Source organism: Mirounga angustirostris, unplaced genomic scaffold, assembly GCF_029215605.1.
Source record: "Mirounga angustirostris isolate CCGP_5_RB_7025 unplaced genomic scaffold, mMirAng1.0.hap1 SCAF_17, whole genome shotgun sequence".
NCBI classification, from domain to species: Eukaryota; Metazoa; Chordata; class Mammalia; order Carnivora; family Phocidae; genus Mirounga; species Mirounga angustirostris.
The window spans coordinates 25,425,206-25,445,836 of NW_026991725.1; the positions used below are offsets into that span (position 1 = coordinate 25,425,206).

General features: G+C 45.4%; 1 protein-coding gene across 3 annotated transcripts in view; it reads left to right on the plus strand.

Moving 5' to 3' along the window:
* The window catches only part of WIPF2 (WAS/WASL interacting protein family member 2), a 51,110-nt gene extending 30,919 nt beyond the window's left edge, over positions 1-20,191 (plus strand). For all 3 annotated transcript variants that reach the window (XM_045888959.3, XM_045888960.3, XM_064582393.1), the window contains 6 exons: positions 3,325-3,457; positions 4,168-4,284; positions 4,642-5,298; positions 13,489-13,698; positions 15,049-15,150; positions 15,392-20,191. In XM_045888959.3, the coding sequence (XP_045744915.1) occupies positions 3,325-3,457; positions 4,168-4,284; positions 4,642-5,298; positions 13,489-13,698; positions 15,049-15,150; positions 15,392-15,432 (1,260 nt within the window). In that variant the 3' untranslated portion in view covers positions 15,433-20,191. The remainder of the gene's footprint in view (positions 1-3,324; positions 3,458-4,167; positions 4,285-4,641; positions 5,299-13,488; positions 13,699-15,048; positions 15,151-15,391) is intronic.
* The last annotated feature ends 440 nt before the right edge of the window (positions 20,192-20,631 follow it).

The following is a 20,631-nucleotide window of genomic DNA, read 5'->3' on the forward strand; positions in this document are numbered from 1 at the left end:
GGACTCGATCCCGGGACTCCAGGATCATGACCTGAGCCGAAGGCAGTCGCTTAACCAACTGAGCCACCCAGGCGCCCCTTCTCTAGTTGTTTTCTTAAAGTTAATTCGTAGGTACAATTCTTGTGTAGACTTTTTATTTTTTTAATTTTTTAATTTTTTTTTAAAGATTTTATTTATTTATTTGACAGAGAGAGACACAGTAAGAGAGGGAACACAAGCAGGGGGAGTGGGAGAGGGGAGAAGCAGGCTTCCCGCGGAGCAGGGAGCCAGACGCAGGGCGCAATCCCAGGACCCTGGGATCATGACCTGAGCCGAAGGAAGATGCTTAATGACTGAGCCACCCAGGCGCCCCTTGTGTAGACTTTTTAAAGGTGTTTGGTACAAGGGGTGCTTGGGTGGATCAGTCGGTTAAGTGTCTTATCTCTTGATTTCGGTTCAGGTCATGATCTCAGGGTGGTGAGATCCAGCCCTGTGTCGGGCTCTGCATTTGGCGTGGAGCCTGCTTAAGATTCTTTCTCTCCCTATCTCTTTGCCCCTCCCCACCATCTCTCAAAAAAAAAAAAAGGTGTTTGATACATAAACTGGAAAGATCATACTAATTTAGCTTCCTCCGGATAATACAAAAGAGTACCTGTTCCCCTCAATCCTTACGACCACCATACGAAGTTACGTATTCTGCGCATTTTTTTGAGCATCCTCCGTGTGCCAGGCACTGTACAACAGTGAGCCGTAGACCCTGCCTTCATGAAGCTAGCAGTCTCCTGTTATAATTTTAACTTTTACCAGTTTCATTGGTAAATAATGATACTGTGTTTTAGCCTGCATTTTTAATTTTTTTTTCCATATTTGCTGGCTCCAGGATTTCTTTTACACAGTGTTTATATCCTTTGCTTATTATCCTATTGATTTATAAGTCATCTTTATGTTAATGTTGCATAGAGTTAGGACACTACCTTTGTGTGTCACAGATGACTTTTTCCTTCCAGTCTATCATTGACTTACTATATTCCTAAGTAAATAATTTATAATAAACAAGTCTTCCAGTCTTTCCTTGTATTTTAGTTGTCATGTCCTTCCCCTTACCTATTTTTTTCATATAGTACTCTGGGTGTTTTTTACATTTATGTTTTATAACTCAACTAGAATTTGAGAGTAAACTATAAGGTAGGGATTTAACTTGATTGTTTTTTCTCCAAACTTAGCCAGTTATTATTAGTAGCTTATATTTAATAGTCTGTGTTTTCTGCACTGCTGGAATACACTTTTATTATTTCTTTTTTTCTTTTTAAGAATTTTTATTTATTTATTTAAAAGAGAGAGGGAGAGAACTAGTGAGAGCATGGGCAGAGGGGAGGGTTGGGGGGAGAGGGAGAAGCAGACTCCCCGCTGAGCAGGGAGCCTGACATGGGGCTCTATCCCAGGACCCCGGGATCATGACCTGAGCCGAAGGCAGATACTTAACTGACTGAGCCACCCAGGCACCCCCACTTTTATTATTTCTTATGTAGACGTAGGTTTGTTTATGGACTTTTCTGTTTTCCATTTATCTGGCTGTCTGTCCCTGTGCTCCTGGTCCTAGCTTTTGGTGGTACTAGTCCCATTTTCTTAGTTTTTTTTCCTATACTTAATCTTCCAGATGGATTTTAGAATCATTTTTTAATGGTTTCCAAAAAATTCCACTGTGTGGTTAATTTAAAAAGCTCTACATTTAAAAATTGTGTAAGGAACATGGTCTGATGTGTTGCATTTTAGGTATATGTGGGATATTCATTTGAAGATGTCCTGTGGACATTGGCACATATGGGTGTGAAGCTCAGGGCCAGGAGTGGCGATGAGATACAAAGATTTGAGATACTTGGGCTTTTCAGCAATATTCAAACCCTGTGACCAGGTGAGCTTGCTCGGGGGGATTTAGATGGAGGCTGAGGATAGGACTCTGAAATGGCATTTAAGAGGTAGGTGGAGGGTGAAGAACTCAAAAAGAAATAAGATGTTGGAAGAGACCATAGGGTAAATGGGAAAGGCATGGGCTTTGACATAATCAGACCAGCTCTGCATTTACTAACTATGTGACATTAACTTTTCTAAACCTTCATTTCCTCATCTTTGGAATGGGAATAATACGGCTATTTTATTTTATGTTACTTTATTTTTAAAAGATTTTATTGACTCGTTTATTTGAGAGAGAGTTTGTGCACATGAGCAGGGGGAGGAGCAGAGGGAGAGGGACAAGCAGACTCCGCACTGAGTGTGGAGCATGCCACGGGGCTTGATCTCATGACCCCAAGATCATGACCTGAGCTGGAACCAAGACTCGGACATCTAAGCGACTGAGCCATCCAGGTGCCCCAGTATGGTCTATTTTATAACATTGTTTAGAATATAAAGTAATAAGGGGGCGCCTGGGTGGCTCAGTCGTTAAGCGTCTGCCTTCGGCTCAGGTCATGATCCTGGGGTCCTGGGATCGAGCCCTGCATCAGGCTCCCTGCTCGGTGGGAAGCCTGCTTCTCCCTCTCCCACTCTCCCTGCTTGTGTTCCAGCTCTCGCTATCTCTCTCTCTTTCTGTCAAATAAATAAATAATCTTTAAAAAAAAAAAAAGGAATATAAAGTAATAGGGAAGCAATAAGGTCTGTTAATTGAGATACAATAGGCATTTTGGAATCAACTGGGTTGGAATCCTTGCTTTACTATTTATTGGGTGCATAGCCTCAGGAAACATTTCAACTATTTGCACTTTCCAAATGGGTTATGATAATAATACTTATTTCATAAAAATATTTCAAGATTTAAATGAGATAATGGAAGTAACATGCTTAGCCTGAGGCATAGTAGGGACTCAGTCAGTGTTTGCATTCATACATGTAAAGCTTCTAACACACAAGCCCAGCACACAGGTACTCAGTATTACCTAAGGCCTCTTTTTTTTTTTTTTTAAAGAGAGAGAGATTGGGGGGGGAGGGTTGGGAGGAGGGAGAGAGAAAAATCCCAAGCAGGCTCTACGCCTGGGCTTGATCTCATGACCTCAAGATCATGACCTGAGCTGAAATCAAAAGTTGGACACTTAACTGACTGAGCCACCCAGGTGCCCCAGATAAGGCCTCCTTTTGGGAGCTTCTGAATAGGACCTGCACCCTTCACAGAAGGCACAACAGAAGAAGGACTAAGAAGAATGAGAGCGCACATTGGTACGGATATTTGGTGCAGGATCTGATTAGGTTAGAGAGGCATTAATGAAATCCAGCTTGGCTTAAGGTATTTATCCCAAGCTCCTGGTAGAGGGAACTATTTAGGATGAATAGTTATATTTTCCCCTCTTCCTCTAGGCACACACAGAGCAGCCCAAGCTGAGTAGAGATGAGCAGCGGAATCGAGGTGCCCTCTTACAGGACATCTGCAAAGGGACCAAGCTGAAGAAGGTGACCAACATTAATGATCGGAGTGCTCCCATCCTTGAGAGTGAGTCTAATAATCTTCATTTCCTAGTGAGCCACCAGGATCCCAGGATTGACTTGGAGACTTGGCTGTCATTTTTGTTGGGAACATTTTGTCCTTTAGGAGAGTTTTCTTTGAATGTTCTTTGGCTGTCTTCACATCTTTTTATTTGAATACCTTAGAAGTTTCTTTTTGACCTTTGGGAAGTATTCTCTGGGGAAAGACTCCCATCTCCTACGGTAACTAGTGCTCTCGTTAGGGCACATCCTTGGCTGTTCTCTGAGGAGACCATCGTGTCACTAAAAACCGCTAAGCTGAAGCTAGTGAAGATTTTATAATTGCCACAAGTGTCCATTCTGATAGGCCTCTGGAGAGTTTGCTCACACCTGGATCCCTAAGTCCCTGGCCCCCTTACCATATGGGACTTGGAGAGGAGAGCCCAGAGAACTCTGCTGAAAGTGTCTTGATCCTGGTTTTCTCTTTGCCTTTCCTAAATGAGGGAAGTTTGGCTCCTTGTTCCTTATGTTCTTTCTCTTTCATCACAGTGAAGAGTTTCATCTCTACCTGAAGGTGTGGAGCTGAGAGGCCTAGCCTTTTTTTTTTTTTTTAATGCAAAAGCAGGGTCGCTTTGTTTTCAAATTAAAGCCTAAATAGAGGAGGGGTTTCTACTCAGGATTGACTTGCTCACCAGCTCCCAGCATGTGAAGTGAAAACCCTAATGGTATGCTTTCCAGAACCAAAAGGAAGCAGTGGTGCTTATGGCTCTGGAGCAGCTGCCCTGCAGCCCAAGGGAGGTCTCTTCCAAGGGGGAGTGCCGAAGCTCCGACCTGTGGGAGCCAAGGACGTTTCAGGTATCTGATCAGTACTTTCTTAGGGTATTTCCCAAGTGCGTTAATTTCTGACTAGTCCCAAGTGGGTCATCTAGGGTTCAGGTGTGTGGTAGAGGTGGGAGGAAGGAGAAGTGGGAGCAGGGGAGGAGTTACAGAGCAGAATAAAGCCAAAGCTGAGGGGTTAAGTAAAAATGTGTTCAACTTGTATCAGCAGTATTTGTCAGTGAGCCCTGAGCCTGAAACCAGATTAAAATCCAGAACTATACAGGTATTTAACCTGCTACCGTGCAGGTTACACTAAGGAGGCTGGGTGAAGCAGAGATACTGACTAACACGTATCTAGCTCTGTTGATCGCATGCTACCTGGTGTATTTGTAGAGAACCTAGCTGGTAAGCCAGCCCTACAAGTCCCCAGTTCTCGAGCTGCTGCCCCAAGGCCACCGGTGTCTACAGCCAGTGGGCGCCCTCAAGATGATACAGACGGCAGCCGAGCCTCACTCCCAGAACTACCCCGGATGCAGAGACCCTCGTTACCGGACCTCTCTCGGCCTAATACCACCAGCAGTACAGGCATGAAGCACAGCTCCTCTGCCCCTCCTCCGCCACCCCCGGGGCGGCGTGCCAACGCACCCCCGACGCCTCTGCCCATGCACAGCAGCAAAGCCCCTGCCTACAACAGAGAGAAACCCTTGCCGCCCACACCTGGACAGAGGCTGCACCCTGGTCGGGAGGGACCTCCTGCTCCACCCCCAGTGAAACCACCCCCTTCCCCTGGGAATATCAGAACGGGACCAAGTGGCCAGTCTCTGGCTCCTCCTCCTCCGCCTTACCGCCAGCCTCCTGGGGTCCCCAATGGACCCTCCAGTCCCACTAATGAGTCAGCCCCTGAGCTGCCACAGAGACACAATTCTTTGCATAGGAAGACATCGGGGCCTGTCAGAGGCCTAGCGCCTCCTCCACCCACCTCAGCCTCCCCGTCGCTACAGAGTAATAGACCACCTCCCCCAGCCCGGGACCCTCCCAGTCGGGGAGCAGGTAAGTGCCTGGAAGCACCTTTTCTTCCTGTCAGACGGAGAATTGAGTTTCTCTTCTCACCCTTTTCTCCAAAGCTCTCCTTCAGCGATTGAAGAGAAAAAAGAATTCACTTACTCATTCAACAGGTTTACTGAGTGCTTTTTTGTGTGTAAGACTGCTTTTAGCGAAACAGCAATCAGTAGAAAAGACAGAAGATTCCTGTTCTCTGTGGACAGTCAAGCAAATAAACTAGTAAAAAAAAAAATAAAAAAATACATACATACATATATATAAAGACACAGTATGTAGATGCTTTAGAGAAATACAAAGCAGAGAAGGGGAATAAGATATACTGAGGTGGAGGGTGATGGTGATATTTTTTATTGCAGAGGTGGGTGAGAGTAGGGTTAGGGAAGGCCTTACTGATAGAGTAACGATCTGGCAAAGACCTGAAGAGAGTGATGGAGTAAGCTAAGCAGTTATCTGGGAGAACAGCTATTGAGGCATTGGGAACAGCAAATACAAAGGCCCTGAGACTGGGGACAGCGGGGAGGCCATTGTGGCAGGACTGGAATGAGTGAGGGGGGAAGAGTGGCGGGACATGGAGGTCAGGAAGCTAGATTTCCACAGGAGAATGCTGTAGGACTTTGTCAAGACTGGGATTTACTCGGTGAAATGCTGAGCCACTGGAGGCCGTTGGAACAGAGGAGAAACATTGCTTTAGCTTTTATTTTTTCTTATTTATTTTTTAAAGATTATTTATTTGATAGACAGCAAGAAAGGGAACATAAGCAGGGGGAGTGGGAGAGGGAGAAGCAGGCCTCCCGCTGAGCAGGGAGCCAGATGCGGGGCTCGATCCCAGGACCCTGAGATCATGAGGGATAATGACCTGAGCCAAAGGCAGATGCCCAATGACTGAGCCACCCAGGCACCCCTGCTTTAGCTTTTAAAAGGATGACAAACTCGGGGTGCCTGGGTGGCTCAGTCGGTTAAGCTTCTGCCTTCGGCTCAGGTCATGATCCCAGGGTCCTGGGATTGAGCCCCGCATCGGGCTCCTTGCTTCTCCCTCTCCTCCTGCTGCTCCCCCAGCTTGTACTCTCTCTGTCAAATAAATAAATAAAATCTTAAAATAAAATAAAAATAAAAGGCTGACAAACTCCTGTGTTGAAAACGGACTGCAGGGGACAGAGGTGGCAAGGGAGACCACTTAGGAGGCTGTTGCAGTAAACCAGGCAGGTAGGTAGGACTGCAGCAGGTTTTGGGGGAAGAAGACAGGTGTTCACTTTCAAACAAGTCAAGTTTGACATGCCTGTTAGCCAAACACCAGTTCATTATTTTCTCTTGGATGTCTGTCAGACTCTGAAGTTGAGGTGAAAGATCTGGGCTAGAGAAATTTGAATGATACTGAAAACCACATGCTGGGTGAGCTCACCTAGGGAGTCAGTCTAGATAGAGAAGAGGTTGAGGCCTTTATAGTAGAGGTCAGAGATGGAGAGTAGCAAGCAGAGGAAGCTAAGAAAGAGCCCCTAGTGAGGAAGAAAACGAGGATGCTGGAAAGATGCCAAGATGGAGTGATTAGCTGTGTCCAGGACTAAAAACTGAGAATGGCATTGGTCTTAGCAACATGGAGTCCTTTGGGGGGACCCCCAAACAACATAATATCCTTTTGGTAGTTTCAGCGGAGTGGTGGAGGATGAGGGTGAAAGTCTAAGACGTGTTTGGGAACTTGGGGATAGGGAGAGAGGAATTGGAGATAGCAATGTATAAATCTCAGCTTGCTTAAAGGGGAGCAGGGGTGGGGGCGCAGATAAATGGGATGGTTGCTGGAGGAGAATGTGGGATTGAGGGTTGGGACCCCTCCTCTCCAGGATGAGAGAGATTTCAGCATCTGTTTGTATACTGATGAAATGATACAGTAGAAAGGGGGGAGATTGCCTGAGTAATGTTCCCTAAAAGGCTAAAAGGAATGGAATCTGATCCATAGGTAATGGGTTGACCTTAGATAAGAACACGGTTCTTCCATGGTAACAGGGAGGGAAGGCAGAGTGCATAGTCATAGATGTAAGTGGGTAGGTAGGCATAGTGGTAGGAGCATGTGCAAAGTTTCTTCTGTTTATTTGTTGTTTTTTTTTTTTTTTTTTTTTAGATTTTATTTATTTATTTGACAGAGAGAGAGATAGCGAGAGCAGGAACACAAGCGGGGGAATGGGAGAGGGAGAAGCAGGCCTCCCGCCGAGCAGGGAGCCCAACGCGGGACTCGATCCCAGGACCCTGGGATCATGACCTGAGCCGAAGGCAGACGCCCAACGACTGAGCCACCCAGGCGCCCTGTTTTTTTTTTTTTTTTTAAGATTTTATTCATCTGAGAGAGAGAGAACGAACAAGTAGGGGGAAGGGCAGAGGGAGAAGCAGGCTCCCTGCTGAGCAAGGAGCCCGGACATGGGGCTCCATCCCAGGACTCTGGGATCATCACCTGAACCAAAGGCAGATGCTTAACCGACTGAGCCAACCAGGTGCCCCTTCTGGTTTGTTTCTTATTGGTGAAATAGAAAACAAGGACATCTGCTGTGAATGAGGAGAGGGAAGGAGAGAGAGGGGCATGAAGTGGTCCTCTGGGAACGTGGGAGAGTGAAGGGGGTGGGGAAGTGTGCTGGGATAACCAGCAGCATGAAAGGCTAACTCAGGATTAGGAGCCATACCCTCAAAGTGAGGTTAGCACAGTGTGTGTTCAGCTATGTGTTTGCAGGTGCTGAGTAGTGGCAGCCTGGTGTTTAACCAAGGTTAGCTTTTTTAGGCATGTGGGGCACTAAGGGAGAGTGGGGCAGGGAAGCTAAGGGTGTAGGTCAGGGAGTGATTTTAACAGTGGACCATGAGCCTAAACTGGGTGAAGAGGGGATTAAGGGGCTCTAGAAAAAGAAGAGGTTGTGTAGTCCTTTTACAAAATAGCATGACTGAAAGTAGAGAGTTAGGGAGACCATGAAGCTGTCTGGGACCTTCTTAGACTCAGGAATTTTGGCTCTGGTGTCCTCTTTTATCATTGGACTTTGAGCCACATCCTCCACAAATGGCTTTTGAGCTTTTAAACAGTCCTTGCAGGTTTGGATCATTGATTAAGAAATTAAGTCATCAGGAAGCACGTATTGAAAGCCCTTTAACCTGTGCTGCTGCTTGGTGAGGTACGTAGAGATTTGTATTCCGGGAGCTGGCAGTCCAGCATACGGCAGTCGTACGGTAACCTGGTACATTCCTGCCCCCGTGTCTCCCTGGCTTTAGCCATAAGAATCCTAGTCCTAAGGTGGCCTTTGATTCTACAAAGTTTAGGTTAAAAATGATTTTTTAACTTAGGGATTTTTTTTTTAATATTTTATTTATTTATTTGACAGAGAGAGAGAGAGAACACAAGCAGGGGGAGCAGCAGGCATAGGGAGAGGGAAAAGCAGGCTCCCTGCTGAGCAGAGAGCCCGATAGGGCTTGATCCCAGGACCCCGGGATCATGACCTGAGCCGAAGGCAGACGCGCTTAATCAACTGAGCCACCCAGGCGCCCCAGGGATTTTTTTTTTAAGATTTTATTTATTCATTTGTCAGAGAGAGTGAGAGCGGCAGGCAGAGGGAGAAGCAGGCTCCCTGCTGAGGAAGGAGCCCAATGCCAGACTTGATCCCAGGACCCCAGGATCATGACCTGAACTGAAGGCAGATGCTTAACCAACTGAGCCACCCAGGCGTCCCAGGGATTTTTTTTTTTTAAAACTCTAAAGCGAAGCAGAGCCCATATCTTTCTAATCCTATCCAGGAATAGAAGCGGGGAAAAATATAATTTCTGTGGGTTTAACTGAGTAGTTTTATTTTTTTAATTTAATTTAATTTTTTTAAACTAAACTGTAGGCCTAATGTGGGTCTTGAACTCAAGACCCCGAGATCAAGAGTCACATGCTCTACCGACTTAAGCCAGCCATGCATCCTGAATTGAGTAGTTTTAAATGTCTGCAGACTTGCTTCCCACTTCGCTGTTCTTTCTTTGTGGTTTCTTCAGAAAAATGTGAAGTTATGAGCTTTGTTCTTTTGTCCCTTAGCCATCACCAACTTTGAGACCTGATGGAGGCCTTGGCCAGCTTTCCATCTCTGTAACCAGAGCAGCAGTTCTTAGAGTGATAACACAGAGAGAAAATTGAGATATTTTAGTCAGAGATCTTGTGAGTATTGGCTCTCTTTGTTGTGTGACATTGGGAAGATAGCTCTGATTCTGAGTTGTTGTTTTTTTTCTAAGATTTTATTTATTTTTTGAAAAAGAGACCGCGAGAGAGGGAACACAAGCAGGGGGAGTGGGAGAGGGAGAAGCAGGCTTCCTGTGGATCAGGGAGCCCAATGTGGGGCTTGATCCCAGGACCCTGGGATCATGACCTGAGCCGAAGGCAGACGCTTAACGACTGAGCCACCCAGGTGCCCCTGATTCTGAGTTTGTTTCCTCACGTGTTCATAGTACACCTTCAGGGGTGGTTGTAAATAAAAGTATGTATGAAAGTTCTTTGTAAACTGTAGTATGCTGATAACTGTTAATGGTTTTATGCAAGGGTTTCCAGGTAGTTCATGGATTTATCTCTGTTATTAAATCATATGACAATATTATGTGATAATATACTTTTGTTTCTATATGAATTATTTACATTTGAAAAAGTATGGAGTCTTTTGTCTTCCCAGGGTGCTCAGGGACCAATTTTATTGGTCCATAGGGTTTCTGAATTTTTTCTTTGCAGAGTAAAACACTATTTTTTTTTTTTAAAGATTTTTTATTTATTTGAGACAGAGAGAATGAGAGAGAGAGAGCACATGAGAGGGGGGAGGGTCAGAGGGAGAAGCAGGCTCCCTGCCGAGCAGGGAGCCCGATGCGGGACTCGATCCAGGGACTCCAGGATCATGACCTGAGCCGAAGGCAGTCGCTTAACCAGCTGAGCCACCCAGGCGCCCTAAAACACACTATTTTTAAGGGAATTTTTAAATTTTGTTCATTTGTTTATTTTTTGCTTTCCTCAAAATTGGGTTTCTCTAGGTTTACAAAAGGTGATCTCCCACCCCGAAGTTTCTTCTACAAACTGCTTCTTTCTTACAGTCCTTGGGTTCCAGCTCTGTCACTTGAAAGGGTCCTAAAATTGTATGTGACAAAGAGCTCAGAAACTTACTGGAGATGGCAGAACCTGGTTGGGATGACCGTCCCTGAGGGAGGGCAGATTACTCTTAGTCCTGCTCTATTTGGCCAGTCTGGGGTGGCTCTAATCACTGCCACCTGCCCAGTGTCTAGCTGGTGTCCTTTTGAGCCTGGCTAACCCTGCCTTACACTCCCTGACCTCCCCTAGAATAGATACAGACTCAGGGTCCTGAGAAATCTGGGTTTTAGGGAAATATTTTGAAGGTGACCTGAAAGAGCTTTGGTTTGGGCAGATTTGGGATGAAATCAAGGTTCAGAGATCAGCTAGGTGGTGGTAAGGAGGCTTCTCTTTAGTTATTGCTTCTAATAGCCTCTGTCCATACTTAAACCTTGAAAAGAGTGAAGGAGACATTCAGAGTGCATCTTAGGGGAAGTGAAAACTAACATTTACTGGGCCTGCAGTGCTGGACCCCTTGTCTACATAAATTATCCCATTACTGCATCTTTCTTAACTGCGGTCACTCTACAGAAATTCCAACAGTAGTTCAGGAGGAATAAGAAGATAATACTCTTGGGCGCCTGGCTGGCTCAGTCGGTAGGAGCATGTGACTCTTGATCTCAGGGTCATGCATTCAAGCCCCACGATGGGTGTAGAGCGTACTTATAAAAAAAAAGATGATGATGATGATACACCCTTTATCACTAAACCAGTGTTGTCTGTTAAGCTGAGTAGTCTCTCCATGTATTATTTAGGAAACAACTATTTATTGGACATGGCGTTGGTACCAGAAGATAAACTTCTGTCTCAGTGGGTTATACATTTTGGGGGGAGTTAATATAGTACTTAGGGTAGTTAAGTAAAGCAGTGTGGGCATAGTGGAAAGAGCAGATGTGTGCTGAGTCTATTAAATTTGTGACCTCAGACAAACAGCCTGAGTCCCAGTTTCCTCATTGTGAAATGGGGATAATACCACATACTTTGCAGGAGTGGCGGAAGAATTTTTAAAGTGCAGTGCCTATAAAGTACCTGGGACAGTGCCTGGAATATAACAGAAACCAAATAAATGGTAGCTGCTCTTTTCGTTAGTTAATGAAAAGAATAGAACAACATAATACAAACACCTTACTTAGAGCCTATTCCAGTGATGTTGCCATGTCTTCATATGTGTTTTTGATGTTACCTTCTGCTTGGTGACACATTTTTATCTTTTTTTTTTTTAAGATTTCATTTTATTTGAGAGAGTGAGCTAGAGAGAGAGCGCACAAGCAGGGGCAGGGGGAGAGGGAGCAGCAGACTCCCCACTGAGCAGGGAGCCTGACGCAGCGCTCGATCCCAGGACTCTGGGATCATAACCTGAACCGAAGGCAGACACTTAAGCAACTGAGCCACCCAGGCGCCCCACATTTTTGTCTTTTAAGAGTGAATTTGATTTTTGAAAAGAGACGTAGGTATGAATATTTTTATTGATGGTTGTGCAACCTCAGAAATGAGATACGAGGGACATCTGGGTGGCTCAGTCAGTTGACCATCTGATTCTTGGTTTCGCTCAGGTCATGATCCTGGAGTCGTGAGATTAAGCCCCGCGTTGGGCTCCGCGCTCAGCACAGAGTTTGCTTGTCCCTCTCCCTCTGCTCCTCCCCCAAGCTTGCACACATGCGCGCATGCACTCTTTGTAAGATAGATAGATAGATAAAATCTTTTAAAAAAAGAAAAATGAGATATGAACATCATATAATATTTACGGATCTGCCTGGTTAGAAACTGAGTTTGGAGACAATTCCCAAAGAGGCATTCCCAGTTTTTCTGAGCAAGGAGCCTATCATTGGAGATATGCAACTCTGCAGATGAACCTACTATACATATTTTGAGAATCACTCATTTTAGTCTGTACTACTAAATGCTAGAGTAAGTGACACAGCCTATAAATGCTATGGGAGAACAAAGAAGGAGGGGATTAGAATAGAGTGCATTGCTTTGGGAAAGCCTGTAGAAGATGGGGCTTGAGTTGAATCTTAAAGGAGAGGTAGGGTTTGGTAGTAAGGGAAGACGGATCTCATTTATGCTTCTTTTGGGGGAGTCACATGAGCCAAGCATATGTGGTTTGGTTTAGTCAGCACATGTTGATTGCATACCTACTGTGTGCTGTACATTTGGCTGAGCTTGGGAACTCAGATGAATGGCACTACCCTGACTTAGTGTGCTGGAGAAGAGGCACATAAAATGAAAAATTACAATACAAGATGTAGTAGAGAGATAGAGAGGCAACAGTGGGAGTCTCAGCCTAGGAATCAAGCAAGGAAGAGGACAAGGTGAAATCAGGCTGCCTGGCATGGTAAGTTACTGTGTAAGAAAGGAGGCGCCTGGGTGGCTCAGTCGTTAGGTGTCTGCCTTCGGCTCCAGTTGTGGTCCTGGGATCGAGCCCCGCGTCAGGCTCCCTGCTCCGTGGGAAGCCTGCTTCTCCCTCTCCCACTCCCCCTGTTTGTGTTCCCTCTCTCCCTGTGTCTCTGTCAAATAAATAAATAGAATCTTTAAAAAAAAAAAAAAAGAGGATGATGGGGTGAGACCCAGTTGGGGTTGAAGCTAAGGATTTGAAACTTCATGATAGAGGAAATGCAAAGCCCTTGGAAAAGTTTGAGCAAGTATTTTGGAGGAGATTAGTGAGTTGGTATGCAGAATGGATTGGTAAGAGATGAGAAGCAAGGAGAACATTTGGGAAGCTTTTTGCAGTAGAACAGGCTAAATATGAGAAAGCTTTGAATTAGGATTGTGGAGGAAGGCATGGAAAGGCGGGGAAAAGACCATCAAAAGTAGGCAGTTCTTGACTGACTTGTCACAGGAAATGAAAAGGGTCACACATTTATTCCGGACTTTGAGATCTGGAAGAATGTTCCCGCTGTTAAATAGGGGTGAGAGGAGGTTGAATCTGATACCCGACATGCTGCCTGGAGGCTCCCAGAGCCCTGCTCTTTGGGAAAGGCACCAAGGCACTCTTAGACCACATCTCTCAAATTGCCCCACCCCTCACTGTCTGTGTGTCCCAACCTAACTGCTTTGGATTTTGCTTGCAGCTCCTCCACCCCCGCCACCCATGATCCGAAATGGTGCCAGGGATGCTCCCCCTCCCCCCCCACCGTACCGAATGCATGGGTCAGAACCCCTGAGCCGAGGAAAGCCCCCACCTCCGCCCTCAAGGACGCCAGCTGGACCACCCCCTCCTCCTCCACCACCCCTGAGGAATGGCCACAGAGATTCTATTACCACTGTCCGATCTTTCTTGGGTAAGTAACTAGGTGTTTTAGTCTCATAGTTCCTGTGGTGACTTCACTAATTCCAGTGGCCACTCTAGAGTGGGAATGGTCATTGGGTATCCTTTGTTCACAACAGTTCTTCTCCTGACTTTCCCTCAGATTTCTGGGCCCCCTCTATTGACATCCCTTGTCTTATATGAATTCTAGGTATGATTGCTTTAAAAGAGATTGAAGTAAAATCAGGAGGTGTTGTGCTAATAACTCCAAAGCTATACTCTCTTGCCCCCCAAGGATCATTTGTGGTTAGCTTTTAGGTCAGAGACTTTATCCTTTTCAGGATTATTCATACAGGAATGATGTATCTTCCTAGGAAAGAGAGGGCCTTTTCTGGACCTTTAAAAAACAACAACAAAAACAACCCATGGTACACGACATTAATAATACAGAGCCATTACCTGGCTGTGTTACTTTGAAGAAGTTACTTCACTTCTCTGGGACTCACTTCCCTCATCTGTGAAATGAGGAGGTTGATGAGATCAGAAGTGTATCAGATTTAACTTTTTCAAGGTTATAAATGAGTCTTAGGCCCCACATAAGAGATTCTGATTCGTTGGGTCTAGGATGGAGCCCCAAGCAAAGGTTGTCTGTAGGGTTTCCTCAGACCCTCTGTTGAGGACCCTGGAAAGATCTCTACAGTCTCCTTCAACCCTAACATTCTAGGTTCTTGAATGGTTGCCTTTTCTCTGCACCCAGTCTAGGCTGTTCCTAATTGGGGGGCCAGGGTTTTTGGAATGTGTTTGAGCCACACCGATCGAAAATCTGAGCCTTCTAGAGGGGCCCACAGAAAGTGGGAGTGGAGACCGTGAGATGGCTGCCCCAACTCTCTTGTATAGAGTTAAATGAGGGTAATCTGGGCCAGAGGGGAATTATCTAGTTAGATCTCTCACTAGCTGGTGACAGAAATTCCCATTTTAGGTTAATGTCTACCAGTCTGTGGATTCAGTTTAGTTGGTTTCCCATGGTGACAGTCTCTAAGATGACTGTTAACTGAAACAGAACTGTATTTCCTTCTCCTCCATGCAAACAGCTGGGCTCCTTTCCTGTGAAGTGCCTGATTTTTGGTGGAAAGATTTGAAGAACCAATTCAAAGACTCATTCCTTAATGTAAAGAGCCTCTGAGTGTATCCTCTGTGTGTGCAAGGTGCATAGAGAAATGCTGTTGCTGGCCTCAGGAACCTTGGTTTAGTGGGCCAGGGAGGCCCTAGTGGTCCATCAGAATTTGAGGGAGATTAGCAAGGGGGTGGGGGGCTCAGAAGTGATACAGAATGTGTGGGAGCACAAGGAAGGGTGATATGACTTAATATTCTGTTCCTTTCCCAGATGATTTTGAGTCAAAGTATTCTTTCCATCCAGTAGAAGACTTTCCTGCTCCAGAAGAATATAAACACTTTCAGAGAATATATCCCAGCAAAACGAATAGAGGTGAGAAGAGTAGTCAATGAAAGTATTTCCATAATTCCATAGAAAGTAGAATTGGTGTGTTTTTCTTAGATTAAAATTTGCTTCTCCTCATCTGCATTTTCTAATAAAACAAGGAAACAACAAAACCAGTCCCTAAATTTTGAAGGTTAGCTTAAAGAGCCTGTCATTTCAGGAATGTTTGGGTTACTCAGGGTTTGGTGGTTGACCTTATGTATGTGGTTTTTATTTTTATATTTTTCAGCTGCCCGTGGAGCCCCACCTCTGCCACCCATTCTCAGGTGAAGCCCGGCTTGGTCCTGTTCCTCAGGAAAAGGATGGACCCTCTCCTCTGCTCAGATGGTCCCTTCCATTCCCCTGAAACCTGCATGAGAGCTCCTGATGTGTTTCTCCAGTGCAACCCATCTCTAGACACCAAGCGTCCTCCCCACTCACCTCCATCTATGCATCTCGTCTCTAGACTTGGTGATTGGACTCTTTATATTGACAGTAGGGTCTCAAACCCTGAATCCATGCCTCCTCTCGCAAGCCCTGCTAGCCAGATGAGGAAAAAGTTTCCATGTCTCCTGCTTTCCTCTTGGGGAAAGGTGCCTTGTTGTGATGAATGAATTCATTGTTGGGGCAGGGTGGAGAATTGTACTCCTACTTTCTCCTACCCACTGTGGGGGAAGCGTGGTGGGTATATTATGTTTCCTCATTTGGGAGGCTGGCATGGCCAGGACTTCTTGGGGGTGGGCATTTTTAGTGAAACAGGAAAGGAATTTGCAGAGAAGTGATCTATTTTAAAAGGTCAAGTTTGAAGAAAGGGCAAAGAAATGGGTCTGCTTTCTTTTTAGGGGTATTTTGGTTTTGCTCTCACCCCACCCCATGCCACCACCCCAGGGAGAAGTTGGATATTATAAATACTAAATACTAATCAGTTGAACTAAACATCTAATAAAAGGAGAGGGTGAAATAAACTGGGGATCCTTTTAGAGCTAGTCAGTTTCTCTGCAGCAAAGGGGCCAGGAGCCATTTGTGTCCTCTGGGATTCCCTGCCCATTTGCCTGTTTTCTCAGGGTGCTGAGGCTGAGGGCTGTTATTCCTCTCTGCAATGCCCGTCCCCTCAAAAGAAAAGTCAGTTTGATTCATTACGGATTCACAAACTCCAAAACCCTGCAGTGGGAGATGGAAAGATCGGGCGTTGGCCTTGACACCTCTGAAGTCTTTTCTGACTGGCCCTGACGGCCTGCTCAGAGACTTTAGCCCCTGATGGGTGTCTAGGATGACAAGGGAAGGGTGAAGCACCTCGTGGAAGGGATCAACTCTGTGGGCTTTGAAGGATTTTAAGGCCTGCTTGTTCCAAAGTTCACAGCCCATCTGACTGAGCAGGTACTTCCTGTTCCTTTCTCCACTACTCTTGCCTTCGCAAGACTGCAGGGGTTAACATAGCAGAATAGAGAAGGGTGAAGAAGCTTATGGGGACAGTCAAAGATTCCTCTGTGCCAGGAAGCACAAAGACTTTGGTGAGGTGTGCCTCAGTTCAGTTGATCTTCCTTGGCAGCCAGCAAGCAATATGTTTCTTCGTCTTCCAGGTCCTAGTTCAAGGGCACAGAGGAAATAGAGGGTCCTAGTCTAGGTAGGAACTGAGCTTGGATGGTGGGACGGGACTTCACCATTCTCCAACAGCAGGATGGAGCTCCTGGGCTCTACACGTGAGATGGTTTAGTTTGCTACAACTCTTGCCAAGTGCAGAGACTGCTCAAAGTTCGGGGTGAGAGCAGGGAAGGAGCCAAGGCTATTCTTGAAATGGATGGGGAAAGTCAAAAATTTTCACCAGGTACATCACAGGCTTAAATCGCCTTCAGGACCTCTCCAATCTCTTGGATCACAGACTAAGGATCTGTGCATGGTGCCCAGAGAAACCCAAGTCTTCCCGTGCCAGATGGGAGAGCTCTCGGCTTGGGTTCTTTGTACAGGGTCTGCTATCCTCTGCCATCCCCTGGACTTTATCGACTCTTGGAACAAACCATGTTGAGGTCTGTCACCATACCTTTTCTAATCATTCTCTTTATCATTTTTATTTTCAAATCTGTTAGCAGTTATCTCTCAGCAGTATCCCCAGCATTCTGAAACCCTTAGTGCTGAGACAGGGCACGCACGAGTGGAGGGAAAAAGAGAGAATACAAGAGTTAATTAACCCTGCAGCAGAATTCCAGGGGAGATGCTGACCAGTTACTGAACTTGGACTGTGAAGTCTTCCCATTTGTTTTTGAAATGGGAGTTGATGCCTTTTGTATAATGTTATTAAAGTGTATCCTTTTTTTTTTCCTTTACGCAAACATAAAGCATCAAAATAAGAATCACAAGTAAAAGCCAAACCCTAGCTTTTCATTGGGGCTGATATCTTCCTCTTCTGTGACCTGCTGCCCCTCATATTCCCCAGCATTTGGACTGTGTCACATGGGTATTGATTGTATTCTCATTTTCTTGGCCTCATGAAAAAAGGCCTGGGCCTGGATCTAATCGGATTTTCTTCTTGAGAGCATGTTGATGGCACAGTACCTATTTAAATGTCTTTGCCTTATACATTATTTGGTCCCTCTGTTAATAACAGATTTATTATCATGTATATTTACTATCGAAGAATGGGCATGTGATCCTCATAGTTATTGATCTATTTTATATGTTGTAAAAAGCTTGTAATATAGATTTAAGGTGGGCCGGCTGCAAGAGCACTAAAACTTCTCACCTTTTAAACTGCTCTTTTTATCTGCTTGTGGGAATGTCGTCTCTTCAGTGGAAGATTGGGTGGTCTCATGTTGAGACTCTTGCCCAGTCCCATTAACCCCCTTATTCCCTCCCTCCCAGAAGGAAGAGACATTGCCCAACTAAGCATCAGGAAGCTGTGTTATAAGCCCTTGTGTGGGTTTGGTTTTATGATGTTTTTCTCTAGTGGGGAAAACTTAATTGTTTCTTTCCGCCCTTTCAGGGAAGCAGAGCAGTGGCTTCCAGATTTTTAAATGAGCTAGATGCCCCTCTTCCCCCCCTCTTCTTTGGTGACCAAACTTGGATCAGATCACTTTGATATTCCAGGTGTGGTTTTTCTGTTGTGAGGATTTCCTCCAGCTGCAGAGCCCCATCATCCTCACAGTCGGGCTCCCAGAGGAGGGCGCCTAGGGCTACCCAACCTGATGGATGTGAGGCTGCTTGTCTCCAGAAATGCATCCCAGCCCTCCCAACTGGCCAAGGCAAGGAGACTAGCCACTGGTCATTGCACTGGGGGCATCCCCTCACCTCATAGCTTCCCAACTTGAAATCCAGATTTACCTCCAGGGAGAGGTGAGAAAAAATTGTAAATAGACTTGCTACAGAGCAACTCAGGGTTGGGGTGTGTTTTAATTCTCCTGATCACTTGAAATAATCTGTAGGCTGAGTGCTTATGGGAGTGGGGGAAAAATGTGACTCCAGGGTCCTTTCCTTCTGCAAAGCTCTGGGGGTGGAGTATAGGGCATCTGAGGCCCTTTGATGGCACTACACTGAGCTGTCTGTCCTTCTGGAAACCCAACCTAAAATCAACTGTAAATCTGATTCTTCACATTCCAGTTGTAGCCTTTCTTTCCCTACTGAATCTCAGTCCCTGGCAATGTGGTCAAGGTGGCTTTCTGTAAGCCACCCTGACTTAGGGAATGGAAGGCATTACAACTCTGCCTTCAAGACTCCTCTCTTAAAAGCGAAATGAAACAAAACTACAGCCACCTTCAAAACACATACAGAAAGAAGGATAACTTTTAACTGAAGGAAGGATTTGGTTCCATTCAACTCCACGGTCATTGTGCCTTTACTTGTGTTAGATTTCTGTGCTTTCTTCCTCTCTGAAGCAATTAAAATCTTCCTTGATAACTGTTTCCTTCTTTCTACTCTTGTTTCTAACAACCTAGTGGGTTTCCTCTCTAATTGTCTTAAATCTCATTCCACTGGTGGCAGAGGGGCCAAGCCTTCTTTTCTCATGTCTAACCTTTGTCCTTTCCCACGGACCAGCATGGAAGTCCTAGTCAACACTGAATAAAAGACTAGAGTGACGTGTGCAGAGTGTGTGTGTGTGCGCGAGTGTGTGTGTGTGGTGTGTGTGTGTGTGTCCATCTTTGCATGTGGATCAGTTTTCTTTTAAAAAATAATTTATTGTATGATTTATTTTGGAGTTATATCCCAATTGCAGTGCTCCCTCCCAATAAGCAGTGATTCCTCTCCCCCCCCACCCCCCCCACCCCTCTACAATGTATAATCTGGTCTCAGGTTGGATTCTTTGGTACATTTCTTTCTTCTGGATGCTGTGCAGTTTAATTAAACCTTGCTTAAAAACAAAAACCAAAACCTGAAAACTGTGTACTCTTGTCTGGAACACCGCCTCCAGTGGTGGCATAGGGAGGGGAGAACATCTCTTGCTTCTGGTGAGTGTAGTGGTTTGACTCTAGAACCTCTAAGAAGGTAGCTACACTGACTTGGGCAGAAGCATCTGCAGCTTCCCAGGGGTCTTCCCTTCTCCCTTCCTGCTGTGTTTTGAATATCATAGTTCTCATTAACCATGCTCACCTGGGTGACTCTGGTAGTTTTGGTCATCATTTATGTTTGCCACCTACCTTCCCAAGGCCCATGATTTCAGGGGACCCAGGAGACGCTCTGGCCTTGTGTCCTCTCCTCACATCTCTTAGGATTCTTTCTACCTGTGTTGCATGGCAGATTGTCCCACTGAGGTATGGGAGAAAAGGTGGGGGCAGAGCAGACAGACTGTGTTTATTTTTATTGTGGGTGTTGGCTTTTTTTCTTCCCTGCTTTTTAAGTTGCAATCTTGGCTGGCTTTCTTGAACTTTGACTTGGGGTGTAAAAACTGAGCCAGACATTCTCTGCTTACTGTGGTCAGCTGACATAATCATCGCTAAGACTTAATGAGCTCACCTTGCACTTTCATCACTAGGAGAGGTCTTGAAATTATTTCCCATACTGATTCATAATGCGTGGGTGTATGAATCACTTTCACGTAATTTAGATATAAAAACCTATGAGAGGGAGGGGGAAAAAGGCCTCCTTTCATTTTCATCCATACTTGCCAGATTGGCTGAATCCCTGATTATTGTTATTAATCTGATTAATAAACTACCTATTTATTGATTTAATTGTTCCTCCTGTGACTTTACATAGCCCTCAAATGGAGCTTGCCTGAATGACCCTCAACTTCATAAACCTGTAAGGTTTCTCTGTCCTGTTGGGGTGGTATTGCTAGTTTGTGTGTGAGTGTGTGTGTGTGCGCGTGCGTGCGCACACACACACAACAAGGCTATTGGAACAGGTCCTTCCGGGGTGATTTGATTCCTTCCCTCATGATACTGTGTATCAGCAGGTGATAAGGACACTACTCTCATTATTACTGAGACACAGCTGCTTATTGTGAGTGTTCCTGTTTTAAGTATTTCCTGGCCCAGCACAGCCACAAACTGTGACTCTGAA